This window comes from Panulirus ornatus, chromosome 25 (assembly GCF_036320965.1).
Source record: "Panulirus ornatus isolate Po-2019 chromosome 25, ASM3632096v1, whole genome shotgun sequence".
In the NCBI taxonomy this organism is placed as follows: Eukaryota; Metazoa; Arthropoda; class Malacostraca; order Decapoda; family Palinuridae; genus Panulirus; species Panulirus ornatus.
The window spans coordinates 10774120-10801210 of NC_092248.1; the positions used below are offsets into that span (position 1 = coordinate 10774120).

General features: G+C 40.7%; 1 protein-coding gene across 6 annotated transcripts in view; it reads left to right on the plus strand.

Moving 5' to 3' along the window:
• Klp31E (kinesin-like protein 31E) overlaps window positions 1–27091 on the plus strand; it is a 212125-nt gene that overhangs the window by 149341 nt on the left and 35693 nt on the right. For 4 of the 6 annotated variants that reach the window (XM_071677592.1, XM_071677591.1, XM_071677597.1 and 1 more), the window contains exons 2-13: window positions 6511–6733; window positions 7222–7449; window positions 15325–15549; window positions 15914–16060; window positions 16744–16852; window positions 19040–19242; window positions 19571–19757; window positions 21608–21784; window positions 22922–23146; window positions 24508–24543; window positions 25431–25603; window positions 25811–26032. In XM_071677592.1, coding sequence (XP_071533693.1) covers window positions 6511–6733; window positions 7222–7449; window positions 15325–15549; window positions 15914–16060; window positions 16744–16852; window positions 19040–19242; window positions 19571–19757; window positions 21608–21784; window positions 22922–23146; window positions 24508–24543; window positions 25431–25603; window positions 25811–26032 — 2155 coding nt within the window. The remainder of the gene's footprint in view (window positions 1–6510; window positions 6734–7221; window positions 7450–15324; window positions 15550–15913; window positions 16061–16743; window positions 16853–19039; window positions 19243–19570; window positions 19758–21607; window positions 21785–22921; window positions 23147–24507; window positions 24544–25430; window positions 25604–25810; window positions 26033–27091) is intronic. The other 2 variants (XM_071677593.1, XM_071677596.1) reach the window with 1 other exon arrangement.

Here is a 27091-nt window from a genome sequence, read left to right on the forward strand (position 1 = left end):
TTATTTGTTATTGTCTCCGACAAGGCAGTGATGAAGACGAACGGGGATTGTGTTGGATGATTTAGCTCCCATGAGCACAGCGGGTCGTATCGTCGCACTGTAGAGGTTGATTAAACGTGCAAAGAACAAGACATTAGCTGTAGAGTTCAGAGGACCTCTGCGAACATCATCCATTTCTGGGGAGGCAGCATGAGAGTTTGCTTCAGTGTATATTGGTTTTAACTCATTACTCGAGCGTCTTATTGTGTGTTCACTTAGGGAAGGTTCAAGTGGCTGACGTCATCTCACTTTTGATGACCTCGTTCACCGTATATTGAAATCAGTCTTCACCCGCTATTGTTCTGCCTGTGACAAAGGTGTATTGATTATTTTTTATTTTACCCTTATCCCCGTGTTTTCCAGTTCCATAAGTGTATTCTGTGCTGATGGTGTGTGTTAAACAGTTTTCACCTGATATGTATCTCGGATTGGAAAATTTAACTGTATGATGGTTTGGAAGCAAAAGCTGAATATATTTGATATAGTCAGTGAATGGCAAAGTGGAAACAAAATAGGCTGCGAGCTGGTGAAGTAAAATGGTGGGTCTTAGTAAGAGAAGCAGTTAAAAGATTTAGGGCAAATTGTTGATTTAAATTTAGAGACTATTGTGTGAGGAAGGCGGAGCTTGAATAGGTGTGGAAAGGTCTGTGAAAAATGAAGGTGTGTTGGGAAAGTTGTTGGAGTGATGGGGAAGAAATGAACTTCGTGAAAGGCAGAGAAAGTGTTGGGTAGTAATTAATGGTGGTAGTGATGTAACAGATGTTGGCATTGACTCGGGTTAAAGGCCGGGGTTGATAGCGAAGAGATGTGGAGCGAGAATTTGAAAAAAGGATGAGGTGAGAAGGTTAGTAATTTGATTTAAGAGGAAAATAGTGGATGGGATGGTGACTGAGAGGGAGGAATAATATTTTGGGCGTACCACCAGATGATTGGACGGTGAGATAGTGTGTGAGATAGGGGTCGGGGATGGAGTAGGGGCTTAATAGGCGAATGAAAATTTATTGTTCATGGGAATGACTAGACGAAGGCGATAATTGGCCCTTTTGGGGGAAGTGGAACTAAGCATTAGTAAGGGGAATCGCAGAGCATGATTTATCTGAAGGATTTTGATGATGGTGACAAGAATGATTACAGAAACACGTTTGGGCTATGGAGGAGTGAGGAGAAGGCTGAGGTTAGAGACTGGATGTGCATAGTTGGGCAGGTTGTAGGGAGGGTCTTGTGGAAAAAAGATGAGTGCAGAGTCCATAATTTTAGAGAGAAAAGAAATTTCTATGGCTGTTATTGCGAAAGAGCTTTGTGTGGATGTTCGGAAATTATAGGAGTATTTGAGGGATCCGGAAATGTATTGAGTTCTGCATCAGTATTTGGTGAATCTTCGAGACTCTTGCTTACGTGATCCATCGAGGAGGACGAAGCTGGTGAATTTAGTACAAATATCATTTACATCTGGAACAGATTTTTTTTTTTTATGAAACCTTATAAGAATGACTGAAAGCTGTGGGATTTCTCGTGAGCATAGATGGGATAAATAATTAATATACTTACAGAACTCCTTGGAAGGCCTAATCCACGAGTCCCATAGTCAGTGTTCATTACACGGCAGACTAAAATTTCTCCGCGGACATCAGTTTGTGCAGTAAATTCATTAAGAAAATATATATATCCAGGTACCGATAATTGTTCAGCTGACTCCCTGCAAATATTAGATGCACCGGAGCCGCCCAGTGGAGAAATTTTAAAAATTTATCGAGCAAATACCTGAAGTGTTTCCCCTGGCAAGTCAAGTCAGGTTGTGGAGGGTACGAAGGCCAGCGGGCCGCGGCCTCACAGCCAAACGGAATAACGAAGTAGAGGAAAAGCTTGGTTACCTGACCGACCTGTGATGGCAGAACAGCTTCCAGGGTTACCATATGGAAAGGTATTTCTGTTGTTAGAGTTCTCTTTAGAATGTCCCTTCTCTACGCTGCTCCGTGTTCAAAAGTGAAGGGTAAGCGGTTGATGCACCAGACTATTGCACACTCTACCCGCATAGCTTACCCGCTGAACTAATGTTGGTTAGTTAATATATATATATATATATATATATATATGATATCTTTTGATATTTGCTGGCAGCAGGGTTAGGCAGACGTCAGCCCCCGACGTTGCCGTTATATTCCCTAGCCTTGCCCGCCGCACCTCTGCTTTTCAATGGATTTAATTTGCATACCCTTGTCGAGGCAGTCGGCCCAGCAAGAGATTATTTTCACATACAAATTAGAGATTTTTGCCTTCTGGTGTCTTGCGTGTATCTTTACGTTCTGATGAATACAGTTTTTAGAGTGATTTATGTGCTTTCTTATTTTTTTTTCCTCAAGAGGAGACAACAGTAACATTGTATTGAAATCGTAGTAAGAAGTGCTGATGTATCGGCGGAACCCCCTCGCCAAGATCTTTCCGTTCTCAGCGACGCGTCATCTTTTGGGGAGAGCGCCGCGGAATGTTCCCGAGTCAGCCCTTCATTGTAAGTTATGTGTCGTGTGGCGCTTGGTAACCAGGCTTCGCAGAAGACTGTGGTAGCGCCAAATCTTAAACCCCTTGACCCCAAGTTGTGGTGAAATGGCCTTTGAATTTACCCTAAAGGGTAAGGTTTTAGCTGAAGCCAAAGCCAATTTACCAAATTGCACAGCGAATTTAAGCCAAGCTGAAAGTAATTTCGTAGTACCATGTGATGAGACAGGCCGTCCACCCAAACCATACTGGTAGTTCATGTGAGAGACAGGTGGAACTGAGGTCATTACCATTACACAGGTGCTGGGGGGGTCTCGATGCCATCCTATGCCTCTGTGTTTGCTTTGTTGGGTGTCTGGTGAAATAAAGGTGTTTTACCAAAACTAGGTATATTGTTATTATGCTTTTGTACGTGTTAGACTGTGTGACAGTATTTGATGTTTATGTTACTGGCGCATTGTGGAACGTTGTTGAACGCGGAGAGTAGTCCCCAGGGCGTGGCAGTTTTATTGACTGCGGGACGACCGTGAAACATGAAGTTATGACCTTCGAGCACGAAGGACATACGCTGGACACGACAGTGGGTATGATGGCCCTTGAGGTCGAGCTCAGGATGTATACCGTCGTGGTCAAGGGTCGTCCCTTCATGTTCAAGGGTCGCACAGTCCATGGATCGTGCTGTCGTGTTTAAGGGTCCTACCGTCGTGCTCAAGATTCGAACCTCCGCTCTGTGCTGATCAGTCGGTCTGTCGTGCTCATGAGGTTAAAGTACAGTTGTGCTAGACAAACCCTCCTTCCACCACTCCCTGCTACCCCCCCCCCCCACGCCACCACCTGCCAGCCCCCTGACATTACCACCTACTAACTCCCTGCCACCATTATATGCCACCCCCTTTGTCAACACTACCGCCTGTCAGCCCCTACCGGCAACACCTACCAGTCTCTGTTACCACCACATGCTTCCTCCTTGCCACCACTACCGCCGAGCTGCCATCACCATTAGCCAGGCCCCTGCCACAACCAGGCTGCCAGCCAACCCTGCCACCACATGAGCGGGGAGGCGCCCCACCCTTGCCACCATCAATGCGACACAGCGGACGGAGGATCGATGGCGGTGTTGGTAGCGTGGCTCGCCCGCTCGCCCGCCCCGGCCGGCTCTTGACGCTATGCTCCCGGCATCTGGTGGGGGCGCCCCTGGGGGAGAGGGAAGGGAAGACGCCCTACCTCGGCTTCTGCTGGGGAGCTGCTTTTGGGGGTTTCTTGGACTGCTGGTGGGGGGGGGGGGGAAGAGAAGACGCATTGCGTTGGCTCAGTACGTACGGTGTGAAGAGTCAGGAGGTAAATTTCTGAAGGAACCTAGCCTTAGAAATTAATATTGTTGTTGTTGTTGTTATTATTATTATTATTATTATTATTATTATTATTATTATTATTATTATTATTATTACTATTAATAGTAGTAGTAGTAGTAGCTGTTGTAGTGGTAGTATTAGTAGCTGAAGCAGTTGTAGTATTTGAGTGCTAACATGCTCATAATTGTTAGTTTTTTATATGTACTGGGATGTGACGTGTCGCTTCTGACATGGGTTGGATCACTGTTTTTATGCCCTCGAGCTCGACTATCCGGACCTTGAATAAAAATAGATATAAAAATACATGAAACTATAACGGTTTATTGGATTCAGGCAGAGCCATTCGGCTAAAAATAACAGGTGAGGTATTACAGATAGTGCAGAATTGGGAGGTCATGATAGTTATAAACTAACCATATAAGAGCTTGAGATTAAAGTGAGCTGGATATTTCCACATTTTGACCTGACCCTTCAGTGTTTTCAAATAGCTGGCCTTTGTACCCAAGGGTCATATCGTCGAATTCAAGGGTCATGCTTAAGGGCTGTACCATCATGCTATCGTAATGAGCAGTTGTATCGTCGTGCTCGAGTCGTACTCTTGTACTAAAGAGCCGTATCGTCTTACTCGAGTCGTGCTGTTGCGCTGAAGAGTCGTATGTGCGTGCTCAAGGGTGGTACCGTCGTGTGTGTGTGTGTTTGTGTGTGTGTTGGGGGAGGGGGGGGTAATGTGATGGTGGCGCAGTGTTACCAGAACCATACGGGTCACAGACCTTAGTAAAGAGTACTTTGCGAGTAAACAAAGTTTTTTTTTTTTTGAAACAAGGCAATTGCAAAAGGTTTACATTTGTCTGTGACACATGAAACCTATTTGTTATCACTTACGGTATTGGTAGTGGGAAAAAAAATGACTTCAAATTTCCGATGCCAGATTTAATGATCGGTAGCCATTCAAAAGACGTGACCGTGTTAGATGTTAGTGCTGGCCGGGAGGTCACAGAGGCGAGGTATACGCTGACTTTCTGCCGACAGAAAGAGGTTTCTGGGTATTCAACGCCAGGAATGACATTTGAATGATGTTGCGGAAAGTTTGTGAAGTGAGCAGTCATTCTCCAGGTGTGTGAGAGCCGTCCGTTGAGGTATTATGCAACGTAAGAGTACTTGTCATCGTTACGTATTTAAAATATGGAAATTACAGTATAACAATAGCTCTAACGTAAGTAATCACTTGTTCGCCATTGCCTGTGTCAGCGAGCGATACTTGCTCACAGTCATCATCTATCAGTCATTGGTAATGCAGCCAAACAAGGCTTTACGCTGAAATGTAATAGAATGAAACAGCTCTATTCTCTTTTCCTACCACCATTACACACGCGTGCACACACAAACACACAATATATATATATATATATATATATATATATATATATATATATATATGAGACGTGAATATTTTCATGACGAACGACTTGGTATTATGATGTTTCATGAGGGGACAGGCTCACGCGCAGTGATGGTATATCGTTGCATCGAGCTAATTGCCGATCTTCTGCTGAGGAATGACCGCAGTGTTTCATGGCTGCGCGTACGCCGTGCATGACACTAGGCTATCAGGGGAAGGTAATGGCTTATGACTGCTCGACAACTCCAAAGCTTTTGCACAGCTTTTCGCAGCAAACACTTCGGTGTGTATGTGTGTGTGTGTGTGTTGAAAGCATTGGTAATAAGAAAGGGGTGGCTGCTGGTCCCGCCTCCTTATTAACTGAGGAATGTAATAGATTTTCTGTTACGACGATAAGTTGGAGGGAATCAGGAACGTTCCGAGATATCTTTAGGGCTGAGAATTCGCACACAAGACATTACTGATTTCGTCGGGTACTTCATTTTTGTTGGGTGAAGGGAGTGCGTTGCCGTTCTCTGCTCTCTCTCTCTCTCTCTCTCTCTCTCTCTCTCTCTCTCTCTCTCTCTCTCTCTCTCTCTCTCTCTCTCTCCCACAGTCCAACACGTACACACCACGCGAGCACTTGCTGCCGGGGTTCCCGATCCTGCAGGGTTCTGGGACTACTCCCAGTTTTGGAGAGAGTCGGACGGTAAAAACATGCATTTTATCTTTGTGTCAATGTAATAGGTCAGATACCACCATCCAGAACCACACCTGCAAAGTAGTGGTGTTGTTAAAACGCCAAACCTTTGTTCTGTTCCAAACACCATTGTTGGTTTTCGAGGCGGAAAACATCTTCAAGGTGGTTTTGTCTTGTTATCAAACTTGACGCTGGTGCCCGAGGAAGTACAGCAAGTCATAAACGTTTCAGTCGCGTGTATTCAGTATCTTGCCAATTTGCTGATACGATTTATAGGGTTTATTTGTGGGAGTGTCTCAAGAACTGATAACAGGTTCCAATTTCGCCATGCCTCCGGTTTTTAAGCCTACAGTAATCAGGAATCTGGTTTGGAGGGACTTGCTTTACTTATTGTGGATTTTCTTTTTTGTTTTCTATACGCATTTCATGTCTTATAAGTTCTCCAATTGTGTAATTGTTCAGATGAGCATTCGTTGTTGTCAGGTATTTTTCTAACCTGATTTCAGATGTTAATCACAACCCATGGTAACTGTATGACTTTGCCGCAGGATCCGGCCGCAGATCGCAAGGGAGCTGATCGAGATGTGTCGGGTGTGCACCAGCGTGACGCCTGACGAGCCACAAGTTTGGTTGGGCTCCGACAAAGCCTTCACCTACGACTATGTGTTCGACATGGGCGCCAACCAGAGCCAGGTGTACACCACCTGTGTGGAGGGGCTCATCGAGGGCTGCTTTGACGGATATAATGCCACCGTCCTCGCCTATGGCCAGGTTAGAGGCCAACAGTGCCATACTATTCCTAGGGTTAGACCAATACAATACTTGGTATGAGAGTAGCTTCCAAAGAGATGATAGTTATTTACATGTTTTTGCTGTTGTGTATAAAAGTATTAAAAGCAATATACGAATTATTGATATGGTCAGCGGATATTGAAAAATGCAGAATAGTATATTGCCTGAGTTTTTAGATGTTAGATTGTCAGTTATATATTGCTGACATGCTCTCTCTCTCTCTCTCTCTCTCTCTCTCTCTCTCTCTCTCTCTCTCTCTCTCTCTCTCTCTCTCTCTCTCTCTCTCTCTCTCTCTCTCTCTTACATAATACGCTTAATATTTCCCCAAATTGGATCTGCTGGAGCGAACAGAAATGTAAGGCAGTAGCCATTTACAGTCTGGGTCCTGTCCATAATTGAACTGGAAAAGAATATGTGTGACTGTAGTATGAGGAATAATTTGAAAAATGATAGGAATTCTTTGTCAGACTGGGTCAGGGAAGACATACACGATGGGGACTGGCCTGGAGGTGGAGTCTGGCGAGGACGTGGTTGGCATCATCCCGCGGGCTGTGGACCATCTCTTTCGAGGCATCGAGGAACGCCGGACGGTGGCCAAAGAGACAGGTACGCCTCCCCCGGACTTCAAGGTCACCGCACATTTCATGGAGCTCTACAACGAGGAGATCATAGATCTCTTCGAACCCAATTTTAGGGTGAGTATTGCGCCCCCCCTTTTTTTGGCTCATACTTTTCTTGCCCCTCCAGGAAGTGTAGCAGGCAGAGAGTGTTATCTTAGTCTTTTATGTCGTTTCTGTTTGCATTGTTTACTTTTGTACGTATACATTTTTTTTGTAGAGTTTTAAGAGTGAACCAGCTGCTGACCGGCATGATCATATTGAATGTAAGTCTGCTATACGTGTGCGTGATGTCAGTTGGTTTGTGCGTGGCCCCTTCTCTTCCTTAAATAGGCTGCCCTGTTGTCATATGCTCATAAACTAATTCATTTTGACTCTCAGGACGTCTCTGAGTGAGTTTAATTACTGTTGCTCAGGCACTATCTCTGATTTATGGTAGACCTCATATTTATGCGATACAGTAATGTGCGGTTTTTGTCTAGCCCTATTGTGCACTTTATGACCCTTGGGTATGACAGCATGACCTTTGACCTGATAAATCAAGAGACCAGGCCATTATACCCAAGGGTCGTACCGTCGTGCTCAAGGTGACGAATTATGTGTGTAAACTTGAAGATGCGTTCTTATAGCAGCTGACAGATTCGATTTGTGAGGAATGTCGTCAAAGATGGATTTGCTTTTCTTGTTAAGATACTGATTTATAACAGTTGGCAGGTGGCAACAGGGGATGTGCCAGCACGTATGGTAGTTGATAACTGACACCTTCCTCATTCACTGTTGACCAGCTGGCCCACTGCACAGCTGGCTGAGTTGTCACCACTTAAACGAACAGAGTTTTGCTTGGTTCTTACCTACCTGGGACAGCTGGGGCTTTGATTTGTCAGTTGGCCATTTACCTTTGGCTTCAGCCTGCTATGACTCACAACCTTGGCTTATATCTTCCTCTGACTCAACGTTCTTAGATCAAATATGACTCGTACCTGTGGCTTGTTCTTTCCTGTGTGACACTCACACCTGGTGCTTCAATCCTCCTCTGACTCATAACTTTGTCCAAGTTAGTATACTTATGGACACGAAACTGTCCTCTCATTGTAGCATCAACTTATCCGACTCGCTTTGTAGACATTGATCATGCATTGCACTTTCAAAGGTTGTCATAGGTTCGTCTTCAGTATATTTTTACTATCCAGATTCAACTTGTGTGTTAATGATACATTTGACTTGTATTCTGGGTGACTCACAGACTTGTATCTTGGATGACTCACAGACTTGTATTCTGGGTGACTCACCGGTTCGATTTTGCGTAATTTATCATGCAGCCGTACCTTGTTCGTCTCGCGTGACTCGCTGCACAGTCAGTTTTCTTGTCTTCAAGTTTTATCTTCTCCAACAAGTTAGATTTAGATCCGCCGTACCACCTGCTCCTTCCACTCACGCATCCGTTAATACGTTTTACGTAGGTAGGTTACTAGGAAGTTTTCTACCAGCCATGCACTGTTATAGCAGGATCAGTCCTAGGCAGAAGTAGTAGACCATCATGCTGTTCTTGTGGGAAAATGTAAGTATTAATACCATTCTTTTGTGGGATTTTGTATCTAGTAGCACTAGTTTTTGAGCCGGATTTTTTGCCCATTAACTCTTTCTGGATTTTCATAGATTTATAGTTAAGATCAAGGTTTCCCTTTCCCTGTGTGGTAGTGGAACAGATCCCCAAATATATTAACGCCGTAGTTTCCCCTAGACGATCATTAAAAGCGTCTCCTAGGAAGAGGGGTAACAACAAATGGGCACCTTGAATTGGAATGGTCACAACATGACGACTGGGCCAATGATGCCGCCAGTCTTGCACGAGGAAGATTCAAGTTTAAATTGCCTCCCACATCCCAGCACTATCGTCCGAATGAACCTCTTATCTCACACCGACTTTAAACCGAACGTTGCCAAAAAAACGCCTGCTCACAACCGCGTGGTGGCAAAGTAGAACGAGCCGAATGCCGTGAGGGGAGATGGTCGGGAGTCGTGGCGGGCTGCGCCGTCTGCGACCGTTACCTTGGGTCGCCCGCCCGGGAAAATGATCATGTCCAACCCTCTCTCTCATTTGTTTGTTATTAGTTTCACTGGATGGGAAATATGGCGTCTCATTCCATCCCAAATGCAGTTTAGAAAGTTTTCATTACGTGGAGCTGGAATTAACTATTTTTTTTTTACTTTTGTTGGTGACGTTTTTCTAGGCGTCGATATGATATTTAGTTTTTTTTTTTTTATTAATGTTTATGGTTATCAAGCAGATGTGAAATTTATTTATCATCTCTGCGGAAAGACGAAAATGTATTGGTGCGACTTTTAGGGACGTCAAACGTAATAAACAAATTTTTCATTGATCAAATTTTTTGGCGTTCACTTAGAGATTTTTATTTACCAAGCCCAAGTTCATGATTTTTAAAGTGAATTTACTAGGTGCTCTTTATTTACGGAAGTGCAGCTTTGAAGTTTCTCTGCAGTGGATAAGTATTTTGAAAGTGTGTAGTGAATCTACTTTTTGCCTTATCAGTAGCAATTATGTTTTTGTTTAGGGGAAAGGATATTATGTATATTTAACCACGACGAGGTGTGTGTTGTCCATAAAAGTGAGGAACAGCGATGGGGGAAGACTGCTAAATATTACACGCGGCCGTTGAGCTGGGTTGTTGCTTGGGAGTAATTTTAACCCGTGTGTTACGAGGGGCAAGGGCAAAAGTTGCGTGATAACGTGGTATGTGAATGAGCGTGAGTCACGGTGCTTATCCGCGCTCTAGTGTCAAGTAAGAGAGAGAGAGAGAGAGAGAGAGAGAGAGAGAGAGAGAGAGAGAGAGAGAGAGAGAGAGTACGTCTGTTTGTCTAAGAATCGTGTGTATGTTAGTATGTGTTGGTGTGATGAAGTGTTTGTCTTGAGTTGTTTTTCGTGTTTTTATGGTGTTTCTCTTATGTATGTTTTGTTGTGTGTGCACTTTGTGGCTCTGTATTGTATGGTTGTCTATATCCTGGTATTTCTATGTAAGTCTGTATATAGTTTTATGGATATAGCGTGTTTATAGGCGTATTAGTTGTCTGCGATTGTGTAATGTACCTTCCTGTTAGATTGCCAGCCATTGCAAAGAATGTTTGCCATGAGATGTGAGTTACGTAGGGTTACGATTAGACCAGACTTCCCAAATGAAAGTTATGAGTGTGAGTGTTTACTGTGCAATGGTCTAATAATGACTCTACGCTTATTATGGCGAAGATTGAAACATTTCGGAAAGGAGAGAGAGAGAGAGAGAGAGAGAGAGAGAGAGAGAGAGAGAGAGAGAGAGAGAGAGAGAGAGAGAGAGAGAGATGGTACCTGGGATGAGGTCTTGCAATGAGAGTTCTTTACGACGAGATTTTTGCTAAAAAAGAGGGCTAAACGCGGAACGCTCACCGCAGGAAGATTTGGAGTTACGAATTACGTTGTAAGTCGTGTGATATACCTGTCAGATGTTATGTGCGAGATGGAGAGGTTGTAGGTTAGGAGACTGAATGCCGGCAGCTCACGTGTGTTTACGGAAGGAAGGACAGCATCTGGGAGTGAAACGCTACTGCCGCTGAAGTGGCCACGCATCCGTCGCTAACCCTTCCCATACCTTGTACGGTTAGGACCGGTAGAACATGAGAGAAAAGGTGAAATCAGAAAGCTTAATGCTATTTAGAAGTGTTACTGCATCATGTATACCACTGTCGGGATGTTTTTTCGGGAGTAAATCTGTTCGTAAGTAGTTTTTATGTAACCCGCTGTCAAGAGTCGAGTTTCGTTTAATTGCGTTGATTTATACTGATGTTGAGTGGCAAATGAGATCTAACGTATGTATAGTAAGTGGGTGAAATATAACCGTATGAAGTTTCCGTACATCGTCGACACAACAAACTTTGCTAGCCGTTGCGAGGGGGAGAGAGTAACAGCTGCTCGGCTTACTGAAACTGTTGGCCGACTTTTAAATGCGTCCTGACGTTGGTGTGTGGGCAGGCAACGCCTCCACACAGCCAGTGATCAGCCCTGACCTGGCCCACGCACAGTCTAACCTTGGTTAACACTTGAACGATATACGATGTGCTTGAAAGCAAATGTGGTTGTGCCGTTGGGGCGGAAATGAGAAATTTAGCGTGCGGGCCGTCTTTAATGGAAGCCTTCCGCACTTTTTCTCAACTGAAAGGCACTGATCTTGAGCGCTTGTGTCCAGATCAAGGTTAGGCCTGTTGGGGGGGGGGGGGAGATAACCCGTTCTAAAAGTCATCATAGACCTGCGTCTTAGGGTAAGACAAGTTCTAGGATGCGGGAAGAGCATGACATTGTAAGGAGTTCCATACCTTGCTGTGGAAGGAAGTAGGCAGAAATAGCAAGTCGTTAAGTTAGCAGTGTAACGCTTACCAAGGCCATAGTAGACTATTGTTTGCGTTACCAGGTACAGAGGACGCAAGCAGTCAACTTTTGAGTATTGACATCTAAAATTAATGGAGAGAAGCAACAATGTAGCCAGGAAAGAGCTCCAGAAGCAAGGGGGAGGGTTGCCAAGCTTTCGAGGCTTGTTTAGAAGTGAGGTGGCAGATAAGCCTCCAACCCAGATGTGTGAGCAGTAATCCCGTGTGGGAACTGATCAAGTCATCTGCGCAGCTTACCCAGCTGCTCTGACGAAATATATATTGGAGACGATTTTTTCGTAGCTATTTCAATATTTTCACGATGATTGTATTTTGTTTATTCTACTGCTACTGCTAAGCGAAACCATTGTAGAAGCTGATTAAATGATTTCGTCCTGTCTTCGGCCATTTCCTTGTTGCGCCCAGTTTGCATCGTGTGAGCGATAGCGAGAAGTGATTATCGAGGTCAGGATCTGTATTAGACCCCAGTGGACATATTCTTATGACATAAGGGATATGAATATGGTTCAGTAAATACGTTTCGTCTTTCCATATGTTAATTCTTGTAGTAGATGGAGAGAGAGTGGATTCAGTCCCAGAAACTCTGGCATTTATAAGTAAGAATGAGATATCGTGCCTTTTCTTCGGGGGTTTGTTTGGAAGTATCCTTTAAACGCTTTGTTTTGTAGACGGTCTAAGACTTGTTTCATGGTGTTCATATCTCTGGCATCATACGCTACAATGCATATGATTGTTATCTCCAAATTGGTTTCATATAGATCCGTTAGTTCCTGCTTTTTTACAGTTTTTAGTCGTGTAATTGACAACCCATTGTTGTGTTCAAGTGTCTCTTCATCAACAAGTTTGGTTTACAAACATCAACTTTTATCGGGTTCCCGGAGACCCAGTGGTGTGAACATCTTTAAGTTGGATTACAGTCCTTCTACCATTGATGCTTACATAATTATGTGTGACTTTAGAGGCCAGTTTGTTACATTCTTGTGTGAGATTATTGAGGATAGAGAGTATGAAATTAAATGTCAGTGGTGGTTGCTGAAATTTCAAGATCATTTGGGAATGGCGAACAGTTCATTTTATAAGGAAGATGCCCAAACGTTTAACATTCTTTTTGATATGTAAAAGTGAGCCGTGATTGTTTCTGTGCCAAAGGCAGTGAAATACTTTACGAAGGATTTCATCAGACTTTAATTTGTTGAAAACTTATTGATGTCATTTGCATCATGATCAAATGCATTCTTATGGTTTAGGAACTCATATATATATATATATATATATATATATATATATATATATATATATATATATATATATATATATATATATATATATATATATTTATATGCCCTGGTTCGATCCAATGACAGCACGTCGACCCCGGTATACCACTCGTTCCAATTCACTCTATTCCTTGCACGCCTTTCACCCTCCTGTATGTTCAGGCCCCGATCGCTCAAAATCTTTTTCACTCCATCTTTCCACCTGGGGATAGGGGAGAAAGAATACTACTTCCCACGCATTCCCCGCGTGTCGTAGGAGGCGACCAGAGGGGACGGACCGGGGGGCTAAAAACCCTCCCCTCCTTGTATTTTAACTTTGAATTCTAAAAGGGGAAACAGAAGGAGTCATGCGGGGAGTGCTCATCCTCCTCGAAGGCTCAGATTAGGGTGTCTAAATGTGTGTGATGTAACTAAGATGAGAAAAATGGAGAAATAGGTAGTATGTTTGAGGAAAGGAACCTGGATATATATATATATATATATATATATATATATATATATATATATATATATATATATATATATATATATATATATATATATATTATCCCTGGGGATAGGGGAGAAAGAATACTTCCCACGTATTCCGTGCGTGTCGTAGAAGGCGACTATAAGGGGAGGGAGCGGGTGGCTGGAAATCCTCCCCTCTCTTGTTTTTTTTTTTTTTTTCCAAAAGAAGGAGCAGAGAAGGGGGTCAGGTGAGGATATTCCCTCTAAGGCCCAGTTCTATGTTCTTAACGCTACCTCGCTAACGCGGGAAATGGCAAATAGTATGAATATATATATATATATATATATATATATATATATATATATATATATATATATATATATATATATATATATATTTCCCTGTGTCCTCCATTTCTGGGAGGAGGAAGTGTGACCGTTTCTATGATACTGATAATTAACCGTGGCTTAGGATTTGGTGGTCAGGTTGAAGGTTAATCTTGGTGATCCGGGAATAGTAAACGTTGCTTTTGTTGGAGCAGGCGCTAATCTGTGACGGGTACACGGTAGGTTATGTCACCAAGGACGCCGTCAGCAACCGGCCTCCAGCCTCCCCTACTTATCTACCAGCAGGGCTGACCTCATTTCTCAATAGATGCAATTCATGTCAGACGTTTTGTAGGTTGCCACACGCCCAGGGAATTTGCATGGTTTACTCTCGAGATTTCCGTCATATGAGTATCGATGTCACAATACTTTAAAATATGAGCTTAAGCTTCTTAGTGTTCAGTGATGTGAAGCAAGACCAGTCCCACCGGACTAGCTCCAGAGAGTGTGACGTTTGACCTCGAAATGAAAATTCGAAAACTCTACGGACACGGAAAGACTTGCTTGACGTATTAGGTAATTGACACTTGACTTTGACCGATGACCTTTTGGCATGAAGATCACGGCCTGGGGTGCCAGCCAAGTCCTGTTCCAGGTTTTGGCTGGAGAATATATGTTGTAAAAAAGCGTTGAAGGGCTGCTAAATATGGTATAGCAGATTGCTGACGCTTTTAGTATGACATTCTGATTTCGAAAGAGTTGGCAGAAGGGGAAAGGAGAGTTTGGGTGGCGTAACAAGGTAGACGAAGATTTTTATGTAAATGGTGTCAATTCTTTTGTCGTATTTGTTGTGCTTTAATTTTCGGATTTGTATGTATGTATTACTTTTAGCTTTCCTGCTGTGTGCTCAGGCTTGTAAGTTTGTACAGGTTTTATGTTTTATGTGGCATGTTTATGTGCGTTATATCTTGACTGGGGGTATACATAAACGCCCATATACGCACATATACATATCAACATATACATACATACACATACACACACACATACATATATACACATGTACATGTTCATGCTTGCTGCGTCTCTTCCTTGTATATCAGCTGACGTTGCTGTCTTCTATCTCATTCTTGTATCTCCCCTGACGATGTGATTATTAGACGAAAGTGCACTTGGGAACTTATCGTGTTTCACTTCCTCTTGGTTATGTGCATATACTGTATGGGTTAGCATACCTGACCGTAATGCATTAATGGTCCCCCCCCAGGGTCGAGAGCATAGGTTTGCTTCCTGGTTACAGCAGTCGGTCCACAGTCACCCCAGCTGTTCATCTCCTCTAGGGGTTGGTTGATAAAATGGGTATTTAGTTGATGTTAACAATGTTCTTTCTACACTTACTGGTGGGAGTTCTTGTTCATATGTACTTCTTTTCCAGAATTAAAGATATTCTTTTAACTTTAAACAGGGAAGCAGCAAGAGTGGAATCCGCATACATGAAGATGCAGGGGGAGGCATCTATGTCACAGGCATCACCACTCGTACTGTCACTTCACTGGAAGAGACAATGCAGTGCCTACGTGCTGGTGCTCTTTCACGGACCACAGGCTCCACTAACATGAATACTCAGTCTTCCAGATCCCATGCCATCTTCACTCTCTTGGTCAAGCAGCAGAGAATTTCCCCAGAACAGGTAAGATGCTGTTTATGTAGTGGGTTCCATTGTGTATGTAGTTAGATATAAAGCACACTGTCTTATATTGTGAGAGGAGGAATTGGTAGCAAGATGTCTTGTTTTAACTTTCAGTCAATTTAGATATTCACTACAAGGTATTCACTAACATACAGGGAATAATTTGCTGAACAAAATGGTTAAGAGTGAAGGACTGATCATTTGATATTTTGATATGATTTATCTTACACTTTTGAATTCATACTATTAATTATCAATATTGTGCTTGTGTATATCAGGAACAGATTTCACTTAATGGAAAGCTTTTTCCTCTCAACAGAATAGCAAGATATCTATGTGTAAATAACTTTTTCTTATTCCATAGGATGATGAAAACACTGAAGGTATCCCAGAGTTTGAAACACTAACAGCCAAGTTTCACTTTGTTGACTTGGCTGGATCAGAGCGCCTTAAAAGGACAGGAGCTACTGGAGAGAGAGCAAGGGAGGGCATCTCAATCAACTGTGGTCTTGTGAGTGACAAGATAAATTTCATGGATACAACTTTATCCATCTTCCCATAGTGTGTGTGCTGACCAGTTACACGAGAATTAGTCTTAGACATTGAAGTTGTGGATTTTTCTTTCTTATTTCATCTTGACTCTTCATGTATGTAATTGCCTTTGAGTCAGGTTTACAAACACCCATGGAGCTCAGATGATTTACTCTCGTTTTTTGTTAAACTAAGCATTTCCAGTTTTTGACTTACTTTACTTCATATATAGCATGCTCCTTTACTGTGTCTGGTACTATTTAAAGTAACCTTTTTCATTTGACTAAAATGATTCCATGAGTCTTGTCCATCTTTAACTAAGTTCAAATCACTCATCCTGCAGCTATCTGAGAAGTAATCTCAGCAGTTTATAAGGTTTCTGTTTTGATTTAAATTCACCATGGCAAACCTTGCTGTTTTGAATTATTTGAATAAATGATGAGGTAAGGTGATGAGTTATATGAAAATAATGGGTTTCATGAACATGACTGCAGTGGGATTATTGTTTGAAATAATTAGCCTTTGCCTAAGCAACGTTTAAATATTTTGATATTCATATATTTGAGGTTAAAATTGTCTTTGGCAGTTAATAACATTAAAGAGGCGTTTAATTTTTAGTTTCTAGTGGAAGATTTGTAAACGAAATGACTTTAACATTTGCAGCTGGCTCTAGGAAATGTCATTTCTGCATTAGGTGATATTAGCAAGAGGGCTTCCCATGTGCCATACAGAGACTCCAAACTTACCAGACTCCTGCAGGACTCCCTTGGAGGTGAGAAAAAATATTGCTAGCTATCTTACGTTCTTTATATCCATACCTTAAAAATAATTTTTGCATAGTTTGTTGTACATATTTACAAAAGCAGTGCACTCAAAAGTTTTTGGTAGGGTGTGACATCAGGTCTGATATCCAGACTCCAAATAATGAAAGTATAGTTAGTTTTAGAATAAAGAGACAGTTATGTATTTTAATGTTTATATTTGTTCGCTGATGATACAGCGCTGGTGGCTGATTCATGTGAGAAACTGCAGAAGCTGGTGACTGAGTTTGGTAAAGTGTGTGAAAGAAGAAAGTTAAGAGTAAATGTGAATAAGAGCAAGGTAATTAGGTACAGTAGGGTTGAGGGTCAAGTCAATTGGGAGGTAAGTTTGAATGGAGAAAAACTGGAGGAAGTAGAGTGTTTTAGATATCTGGGAGTGGATCTGGCAGTGGATGGAACCATGGAAGCGGAAGTGGATCATAGGGTGGGGGAGGGGGCGAAAATCCTGGGAGCCTTGAAGAATGTGTGGAAGTTGAGAACATTATCTCGGAAAGCAAAAATGGGTATGTTTGAAGGAATAGTGGTTCCAACAATGTTGTATGGTTGCGAGGCGTGGGCTATGGATAGAGTTGTGTGCAGGAGGATGGATGTGCTGGAAATGAGATGTTTGAGGACAATGTGTGGTGTGAGGTGGTTTGATCGAGTAAGTAATGTAAGGGTAAGAGAGATGTGTGGAAATAAAAAGAGCGTGGTTGAGAGAGCAGAAGAGGGTGTTTTGAAATGGTTTGGGCACATGGAGAGAATGAGTGAGGAAAGATTGACCAAGAGGATATATGTGTCGGAGGTGGAGGGAACGAGGAGAAGTGGGAGACCAAATTGGAGGTGGAAAGATGGAGTGAAAAAGATTTTGTGTGATCGGGGCCTGAACATGCAGGAGGGTGAAAGGAGGGCAAGGAATAGAGTGAATTGGATCGATGTGGTATACTGGGGTTGACGTGCTGTCAGTGGATTGAATCAGGGCATGTGAAGTGTCTGGGGTAAACCATGGGAAGCTGTGTAGGTATGTATATTTGCGTGTGTGGACGTATGTATATACATGTGTATGGGGGTGGGTTGGGCCATTTCTTTCGTCTGTTTCCTTGCGCTACCTTGCAAACGCGGGAGACATCGGCAAAAAAAAAAAAAAAAAAAAAAAAGAAAAAGAAAAAAAAAAATTGGCAATACTAAATTGATAATGGAGTATATTTATAGATGATTATTCAGATATTTTGTGAAATAATTTTTTTTTTGAAGAAAATGGTAAAATTAAATGGAAAATGTTTGCGTACCACAATTGTATATAAATTGTGAGTACACAACTGAAAAGTAAAATAAAATTTGCCCTTTATATAAAGTTATGAAATGTGAAAAAATCATGTCTTGAAATGAAAGATATCATACTGTGGCAGCCTGCCCATCTCAGCGTGATTCTTTCAAAACCCTATCATGTCTTATTGATGAAACTATTGTACTTCTTTAGATTTTTTTCAGTTATGGATAATATGCCTATGTTCTGTAAGAATTTATTTATTACAGGTTAGTTTCCCTTAGGATCATTAATGCAATTTAACGGTTAAGGGGTTAGGATGTTACAAAAGCTCACTCTTATATTTGCCAGTTTATTATAGATATACAGGTAGATAAGTGGATAGGTATTCTTTCTATGCTCTGAATTAATTTAAGCTCATGGATGGCATTATCTGGATAACAGTAATTGTTATATGTAATAGAATTATGTTGTCTTGAATTTTAAGTTATTATTTGTATTGATTGTTTTACACAGAAAAATACCAGGATGTAGTGCAGCAGATTTCTTTTGTCTAGTGTAGGTGCATACACATCTACGTAACCCTCAATAAAAGCTAAGCTCGAATCCATCATTGTCCCTAACATCTTAACGCTGGCAATGTATTATGCAATTATTTATCATTTCATAGGTTTATTTAGTAAAAAGTTACCTCTTGTCTTTATATGTATTGTTCATTTGTGTGATGTCCCTCTTCGTACACATTGTTCTGTCATGCTTGTCTCTGCCTCTCAATTTGCTCTTGAAGACATCGGTGTGTTTTTCAATGTAAAACCCTTCTCCAGTGTTAGACATTCTATTATTGTAAGTCATCAAGGATTTTGTTTTTATTAACACCTTTTTCTTGCAACAGGTAATAGTAGAACACTCATGATAGCATGCATCTCTCCAAGTGACACAGACTTCATGGAAACTCTGAATACCTTAAAATATGCTAATCGTGCACGTAACATAAAGAACAAAGTTACAGTCAATCAGGACAAGGCTAGTAAAGCGATTGCAATATTGCGACAGGAGATTCAACAGCTGCGAATTGAGTTGATGGAATACAAACAGGTAGAACCAAGGAATTTCTAGATTTTTAATTCTTAATTTCCTAATTTTTAGAAAGATTTTTCTAAAGCATTATTGTAAATGTTATGATAGTAGAAATAACTGTAAAATTTTTATTATGTAGTAGGAGAATAGGTGATTGTATTTATGTCTGATGAACTAATTTTTGATTACTTGAACATCTCAGAAACTTTGCCTTTTAAATTTGAATTTATCACTTTGTCTTGCAAGAAAAAGTCACTTGACAAATCAATATAAACAAAACTGACAAAAGCTCTCTCAAAATAAATGTCAGTAAGCTGTTTCTTTAAGTTTACCATTTCATTTTCAGGGTAAACGCATTGTTGGAGAGGATGGTTGTGAAGCTGTCAATGATATGTATCATGAAAACCAGATGCTTGCCAGTGAGATTAATAATATGAGAACCAGAATGAAGGCCTTGCAAGAAACAATTGAAGTATTAACCACTAAAAACACAATGCTTTTGGCTGAGAAAGCAACAAGTGGTTGGATTAGTTGTGAGTAGAAAATTTAATTTGTTAAATGTTGAAGCTCAAGCTTAGGATGTATGTCAGATATATATTTTTATCCTTGAACCTTACTGTCTGAGGACTTTGTTTACTGGGCTCCTGTAGTGCTCAAGTTGGCCTCTTCCACTGGCCTGGACTACAGGTCATGAAGCAAGGTGAGTTTGTGTGTTTTCCTTGGCACTTGGAGTTGGTGTTTGGTGTCATCTGTGTGGAAGTTGGATCTCAGGCGTAAGAGCTCCTTTGATATTGATGTTTGTAATGTTTGAAAGATAGGTGATGTGAAGAAAGCAGAAAAAAAAGCGTGCCTCATGTCTGCTTAGGTGATTGGAGTTTTCAGTGTGTGTGTGTGTGTGTGTGTGTGTGTGTGTCTAGTGGAATGAAGTTCCAGGTTGGGTTATGGGGATGATTGTTTAGTGTCTGTCTAGTCATTTCAGTGGGAATGTATTTTGTCTGTTGGTTGTTTGTGGGGGTTGGGGGATTTCTAAGTACATGCTGTGTTTAGTGTAGTTTGTAGTTTTTTAATGTATCCTTTTGAAAGAGTGGGTGACCAGGCAGATAGGGCATGGTCTAGAATGAAGCAGGTATATTGTATGGAGAGAATTCTGAGGTATTCTCTGTTCTCTTCTTGTTGAAACTGGTGCTAATTAATGGTCTGAGGGCAGAACAGAGTGTATTGGAATGATTTGGACACATGGATATGATGAGTGAAAGGGGACTAACTAAGAGGATACATATGTCAGAAGTGGAGAAAGCAAGGGGGTTGGGGAGATAGAGGAAATAGAAGAATTGAGTACAAGAAGCTTTGAGGCATTCATGGCATATAACAGATATGATTGGAATACACAAAGCAACATGCTGTCAGTAGGGTAAATCAGGGCATATGAAGTGATCGGGGAAACCACAGAGATTTGTAGGGATTGGCTGTGGGTCCATACACTACTAAGTCCAGTCCCACTTCCTCCAGGTCCTCCCTATTCAAAATTATTTGCAAACTATCCTTATTTTCCAGCTGTACATTGCCTTACATTTGATCACATTCATTCTCAACTTCCTTCTTTCACACACACACACACACACACACACACACACACAAACAATGTAACCAGCTTCTGGATTTTTTATTGTCTGCCACTATAATTGTCTTATCTGCAAACAGAAACTGAATCACCTCATAGCCCCTTACTCCCAGTATACCTTAGACCCATGCATTCATCTCTCTCACTACCCTGTCCACAAACAGACGAAGCAACCAGTCAGGTATTTACAATCTGTTTCATGTGAAGAATATCTGCATATGTTTCAAGTATAGTTTTTTGGTTGAGGCTCTTGATGTAATAAGAATGTGCATATATTATACTGCTTTGAGTTTGGGAAATAATATACAACATAAGTAGGCAGAAGTGCGAGTAAAATGGTGAAAACTCCCAGAGGTAAGAATTTATAGATTAACACAGAAAAGGGATAATGGGTGGTAATATAGAGGAAGACTTAATTAGTTGGCATGGGTGCATGGAAACTGTGTAAAGATGGAGTAAAAAGATGTTATTTGAAATAAAGTATGAAGTGACTGATTTTGCTGTGGACTTTGTCACATATTATGAACTGAATTGCTTTTACAAGGAAGAATGACAAATGAGTGTCATATGATGAATGTATGGAGATGTGCTGAAACTTTACTGATAGACGAGTCATAGGTTCAACCTTACATAGATAGATGACTGGTAACTGATCATGACTGTTGGTAAGATTAATTCAGTATATAAAGATGAGTATATTATTCTTGTTCATTTAGTGTGAGAATTCATTGTTTGTATTAAAGCCATATTTTCTTCTTGTAGCGGGTGAGGACACTGACATGGCAGCAGTTGTTCAGGGATACCTGAAGGAGATTGAGGACTTAAGAGCCAAATTATGTGAAAGTGAGAATCTCTGCCAACAGCTGCGTAAACAACTTAATAATCGTGCGAATAGCTCAAGCCGGATGTCCATGTCACCTTTGCATGTTCCTATGACAGGTAAGTTCATTGTTGGACAAAATTATTCATTTTTAAGATTTTCCCCACAGTTTTGCAAGTTGATCATAGTCATCATGAGAATAATTCATGGATGTGTAGGTAATGAATGTGTGGACAGTCTTTCTGGAAATTTCAATCACTTAGAGGCCAAACCAAATTAGCTGTAAATATGTAACATATGTTGTCAACCTTGCTGGTTTTATATTCTACTTAGACTGATCCCTTCTTAAACTATTTTCCTTTTTTACTGAACCCTTATTGATTTGCAAGTTGGTGCTTGCCTGTGTTTAGTTTTTTCTTTAACTTTACAAAGGACAAACAGCAACAGACCATTAGGTCTTTTCATGGCTGTGATAATAGAAAAGCTCAGAAACAAAGAGCTTAAGTATGGAAAGGACAGTAAAGCATATGGATGACTTATGAAGAAATGCCAGTAAACACTTTGAGTATACAGGTGTAAATAATGTCAGTTGTGTGCTTGAAGCACAGTATTTATCAATTCTGTTTTGAAATGGATAATCTATGGTGTTGCTTTTACTTACTGTTGTCAGCAAATCTTTCCATATTGAAGAAATAGCACCTTACTTATTTTATTTAAAACTTCTGTCCTTGAAATTGTATCCATTATTATAAGTTAGATCAGAATGATATAGCTTTAAACAGCTGTTTAGATTAGAATTGTCAAAGTCTTTGATGATATTGAATCCTTGATCTAATAATCCACTTAACCTTTTCTTTTTCTAGGCTGAGTAAGTTTAGGTTGTGTAGATTTTTTGAGGGGGTGGTTGGGAATCAAGATATCGTGATAGTTTGCTGATGTACATAGTTTGCTGGTGTGATTTGTCTACTCTAGATATCTCTCAAACCTTGAAAACTAGGCTGAGCTTTTCCTTTCAAGCCTACTGTCCACACCAGTATCTTATTTGCTCAGTTCAAACTTTCAACCAGATATTTTGGTTATTGACATTTTTTAATTGAAATTTAATCAGGAGTGACTTTCATTATATTTTCATTATTTTAAATGTAAGTTTACTTGTTTTGCTATAATCTCATCTCATCCTATTGGCTGTAGAATATACCCTGACTATATGAATGGTTTTCCTCATGTTCTCTTTGCATTTAATCCAATGTCCTCAGGTTCCATGATTGGTTCTATGGAGGAAAGCACACAGAGCTTTGCAGAATTGATTGAGGAAGCTAAACGAGACCTAAACAAAGACCTTCAGGCCATTGAGAGGAAGAAGAGAGTGTCGGAAGGATCAGGTTCAGCTGATGATGATGAGAATGAGGAAGATGATGTGGCTGACACAGAAGAAAATGATGTGGAGGCTGATAGTTCAGATGAAAGTGGGGAAGATAAAGGTATTTCTTGGATAAGTAGTGGTTACTGATTGATTTGTCCTCTATGATAACTGTTTCTAGTATTATCTATTGCTTTAGGGAATATTTTGAATGCTTTTGGGATAGTGCCCTGTTAGAAAGTTTTCTTCTACAGATGGCAGAATATCAGGAAAATTTGAATTATTGAAAAATTATGATTTGCTGTGTAAACATAGATATTTAAACACAGTGACATGTAAACACTTCAGTTTTGCCTTTTGTTAAGGGTTTTAAATCTTAATGTGCCACCATTGTATCAGCAAATGTGTATTCAATAACCCTAGCATGTGACAGTCTGTCTGTCTTAGTAGTCTGTTTTGGAGGTTGAGTCATCCTCTAGAATTACTTTAGGAATTGTTTCTCTAGGTCTTTTGACACGTGCAGTTATGATGGATGACATTTTGTTATCAGAACCACACACATTCTTGTTTATTTACACTGCTTAGCAGTGCAGGGACTCTTCTGGTTTGAGTTTGTGGCATCTTCCCTCCATGGATATCTCTAGGTAATATGGCCTTGTTGACATTTTTGCTTGCTTTTTAAGTTGGGGATTATGTTTGGCATCTATACATGCCTCTTGTAAGTAAAGGAAATTTTGGTTCCTTTAGATGTGGGCAGGAAAACTAGGTTTCCCGGGTTGCAGTGTTAGGCTGTTGTAAGCACCAGTGTATGGTTCAGGAATAGTGTCTTAAGGAAGGTTAAGTTAAATGCTGGTAAAAGTAATTAGGGAGAATGAAATGTTTAAATTTTCAATACTTGATAGAATTAGTAAAGTGAGCTGAAGAAAGATGTAGGATGGAAGGCCAAGTGTTAGGAGAGGCTATACATTTTAAATATTTGGGTTTGGTGCTATGCAAACATGGCACAATGGAAGGAGAAACAAAGAGGAGCTACTTTTGTACTTATGCCTCTACCCTTCATTATTCTGTTTAGGGACCCAATAGCTAACTCTTCTACCCTGTACTGCCTTTTCCCTTATTTCTCTTCCCATATCACCGAACTTGACCTAGATAGCTCCTAAACACTTATATCACCTCATTTGGTCTCCCCATACCTATAATACAGCTTAGTACACTTTCTTCTCTCAATGTATAGGGCCTCAATATATAGGGCTTTCCAAAATCTATACTTTCACTGTGTTTCCTTTCAAACACTGTTACTTTATGTTTACTTGTATTTACCTTTGGTTGCCTGTTTTTATAGACATTATAAAAGATACTTTTAACCTTCTGCAACTCCTCTTTACTCCCAGCAAACAACACAGTATCATCCTCAGACAGGCTTATCACTAGCCACAGGTAGTTAATGTTAATTTTCATTTTATTCCTTGTGCTGCTGTTAAGATGATGAGGAGGATTCTGATATAGAAGAAGAAACAGGTATGGAACTTCACAAATTTTGTTTCAAAATGTTCCTGTAGAATATATCCATGTAGATTGCATGTTGGAAATGCATGAAGTTAAGATACGGTCATGTAATTGTTGGATGTATTGGCTTGAATGCAGTTGAAATATTCATATGGAGAGAATGAGTGAGGAAAGATTGACAGAGAGGTTATATGTATCAGAGGTGGAGGGAACAATAAGAAGCAGGAGACCAAATTGGAGGTGGAAGGATAGAGTGAAAAAGATTTTGAGCTATCGGGGCCTGAACATACAGGAGGGTGAGAGATGTGCAAGGAATAGAGTGAATTGAAACAATGTTGTATACCTGGGTCGATGTGCAGTCAATGGACTGAACCAGGGCATGTGAGGCATCTGGGGTAAACCATGAAAAGGTCTGTGGGGGCATGGATGTAGATAGGGAGCTGTGTTTCAGTGCATTACACATGCAGCTAGAGACTGAGTGTGAATGAATGTGGCCTTTTTGTCTGTTTTCCTGGCACTACCCTGCTGAAGCATGGAGTAGTGATGCTGTTTCCTAAGGGGCAGGTTAGCACTGAAAATGGATGAAGGCAAGCAAGTATGAGTATGTACATGTCTATATATGTATATGCTGTGTATGTGTATGTATATATATGTGTATGTTGATATGTATATGTATGTGTATATGCGCATATGTTCAGGCCCCGATCACTCAAAATCTTTTTCACTCCATCCTTCCACCTCCAATTTGGTCACCTGCTTCTCCTTGTTCCCTCCACCCCTGACACATATATCCTCTTATATATCTGTAATTTGTATAACTAATTTCTTGCGACAATTTTGTAATGATGAAATTATATATTTGATTATATTCCCTTGATATAAGAATTTGTACTTGACAGAGAACTATAATGAGGAACTTGCTGATCTGACTGCTGAGATAACCATAAAGCAGAAACTGATAGAAGGTCTAGAGCAGAGTCAGCGTCGCCTTGAAACCATGCGACAGCAGTATGAGGATAAGCTAAATGTCTTAATGAACAGAATAAGAGCAACACAGGAAGAGAGAGACAAGGTACTTGTATTGATTGCTTTACTGATTTTGTGAATTTGCAGGATTTCCTACTTGAAAGTTATGTAAAGTAATTTTTTAAAGGAAGATTGCATAATCATATAAAGGTTAGAGCTTAGATTTTGAATAAGATTCAATAGTGTAGTTTTTACAATATATTGAATTCAGCTTTTTTTAAGCTACAAATGAGTAATTAAAGTAATTATGCAGGTACTTGCCAACATAAAGTCCAGTAGCACTGCTGGAGATGACAAAGTCAAGACAGTCAAACAGGAATATGAACGTAAAATAAACAACATGCAACAAGAACTGAAAAAATTGCAAGTAGCTCAGAAAGAACATGCAAAGTTGATGAAGGAAAGGTCTCAGCATGAACGACAGTTACGCACCCTAAAGAGTGAGTTAGGAGAAATGAAGAAAACCAAAGTTAGGGTAAGTGATCTTTTTTTTTCGTTGAATGCATTGTTAACATTACTTCCTTGTTCACCTCTATGAAAGTTAGCAGTTTTGAAGACTAAAGGTAGAGGAAGGACAAATTTTTTTCTTTTTTCTTTTAAACTATTTGCCATTTCCCGCGTTGGCGAGGTATCGTTAAGAACAGAGGACTGGGCCTTTTTTGGAATATCCTCACCTGGCCCCCTCTGTTCCTTCATTTGGAAAATTAAAAAAAAAAACGAGAGGGGAGGATTTCCAGCCCCCCGCTCCCTCCCCTTTTAGTCGCCTTCTACGAGACGCAGGGAATACGTGGGAAGTATTCTTAATCCCCTATCCCCAGGGATAAATATTTATTTTTTTATACTTAATCACTGTTTCCTGTGTTAACTAGGTAGCACCACAGACAAAGAAAGGCCACTTCCAATCACATCCATTCTCTAGCTGTCACATGTGATGCACCGAAACCACTGAAACTGAAGTTCTTTAGTTATGGAGACTCTGTTGCCATGGCCATCCCTTTGAGGGAGTTCCAATTGGAAGTGGTGCTGAGATACAGATAAATAGTCCACAGTACCCTATCCTCAAGTAGACCCCCACAGACCTTTCCATGGATTATTCCGGATGCTTCACATACCCTGGTTAAGTCCATTGACAGTACGTTGACCCCTGCATACCAAACTGTTGCAATTCACTCTGCACTTCTACATACCTTTCACGTTGCTGTATATTCAGGCCCAGACTCACTCAAAATCTTTTTCACTCCATTCTTCCATCTCGAGTTTGGTTTCCCCATTTTCCTTGTTCCCTCCACTTTTGACATATACATCCTCTTTGTCAATCTTTCCTCACTCATTCTCTCCATGTGTCTGAACTATTTCAGCACACCCTCCTCAGCTCTCTCAATCACACTCTTTTTATAACCACACCTTCTCTCTTACTCTTTCATTATTTACTTGATCACACCACATGTAATCCCCAAGTATTTAATTTCCAGCATACCCACCCTTCTCTGCATAGTCTTATCAATAGCTCTTTCCTTTCAACCATATAATAATG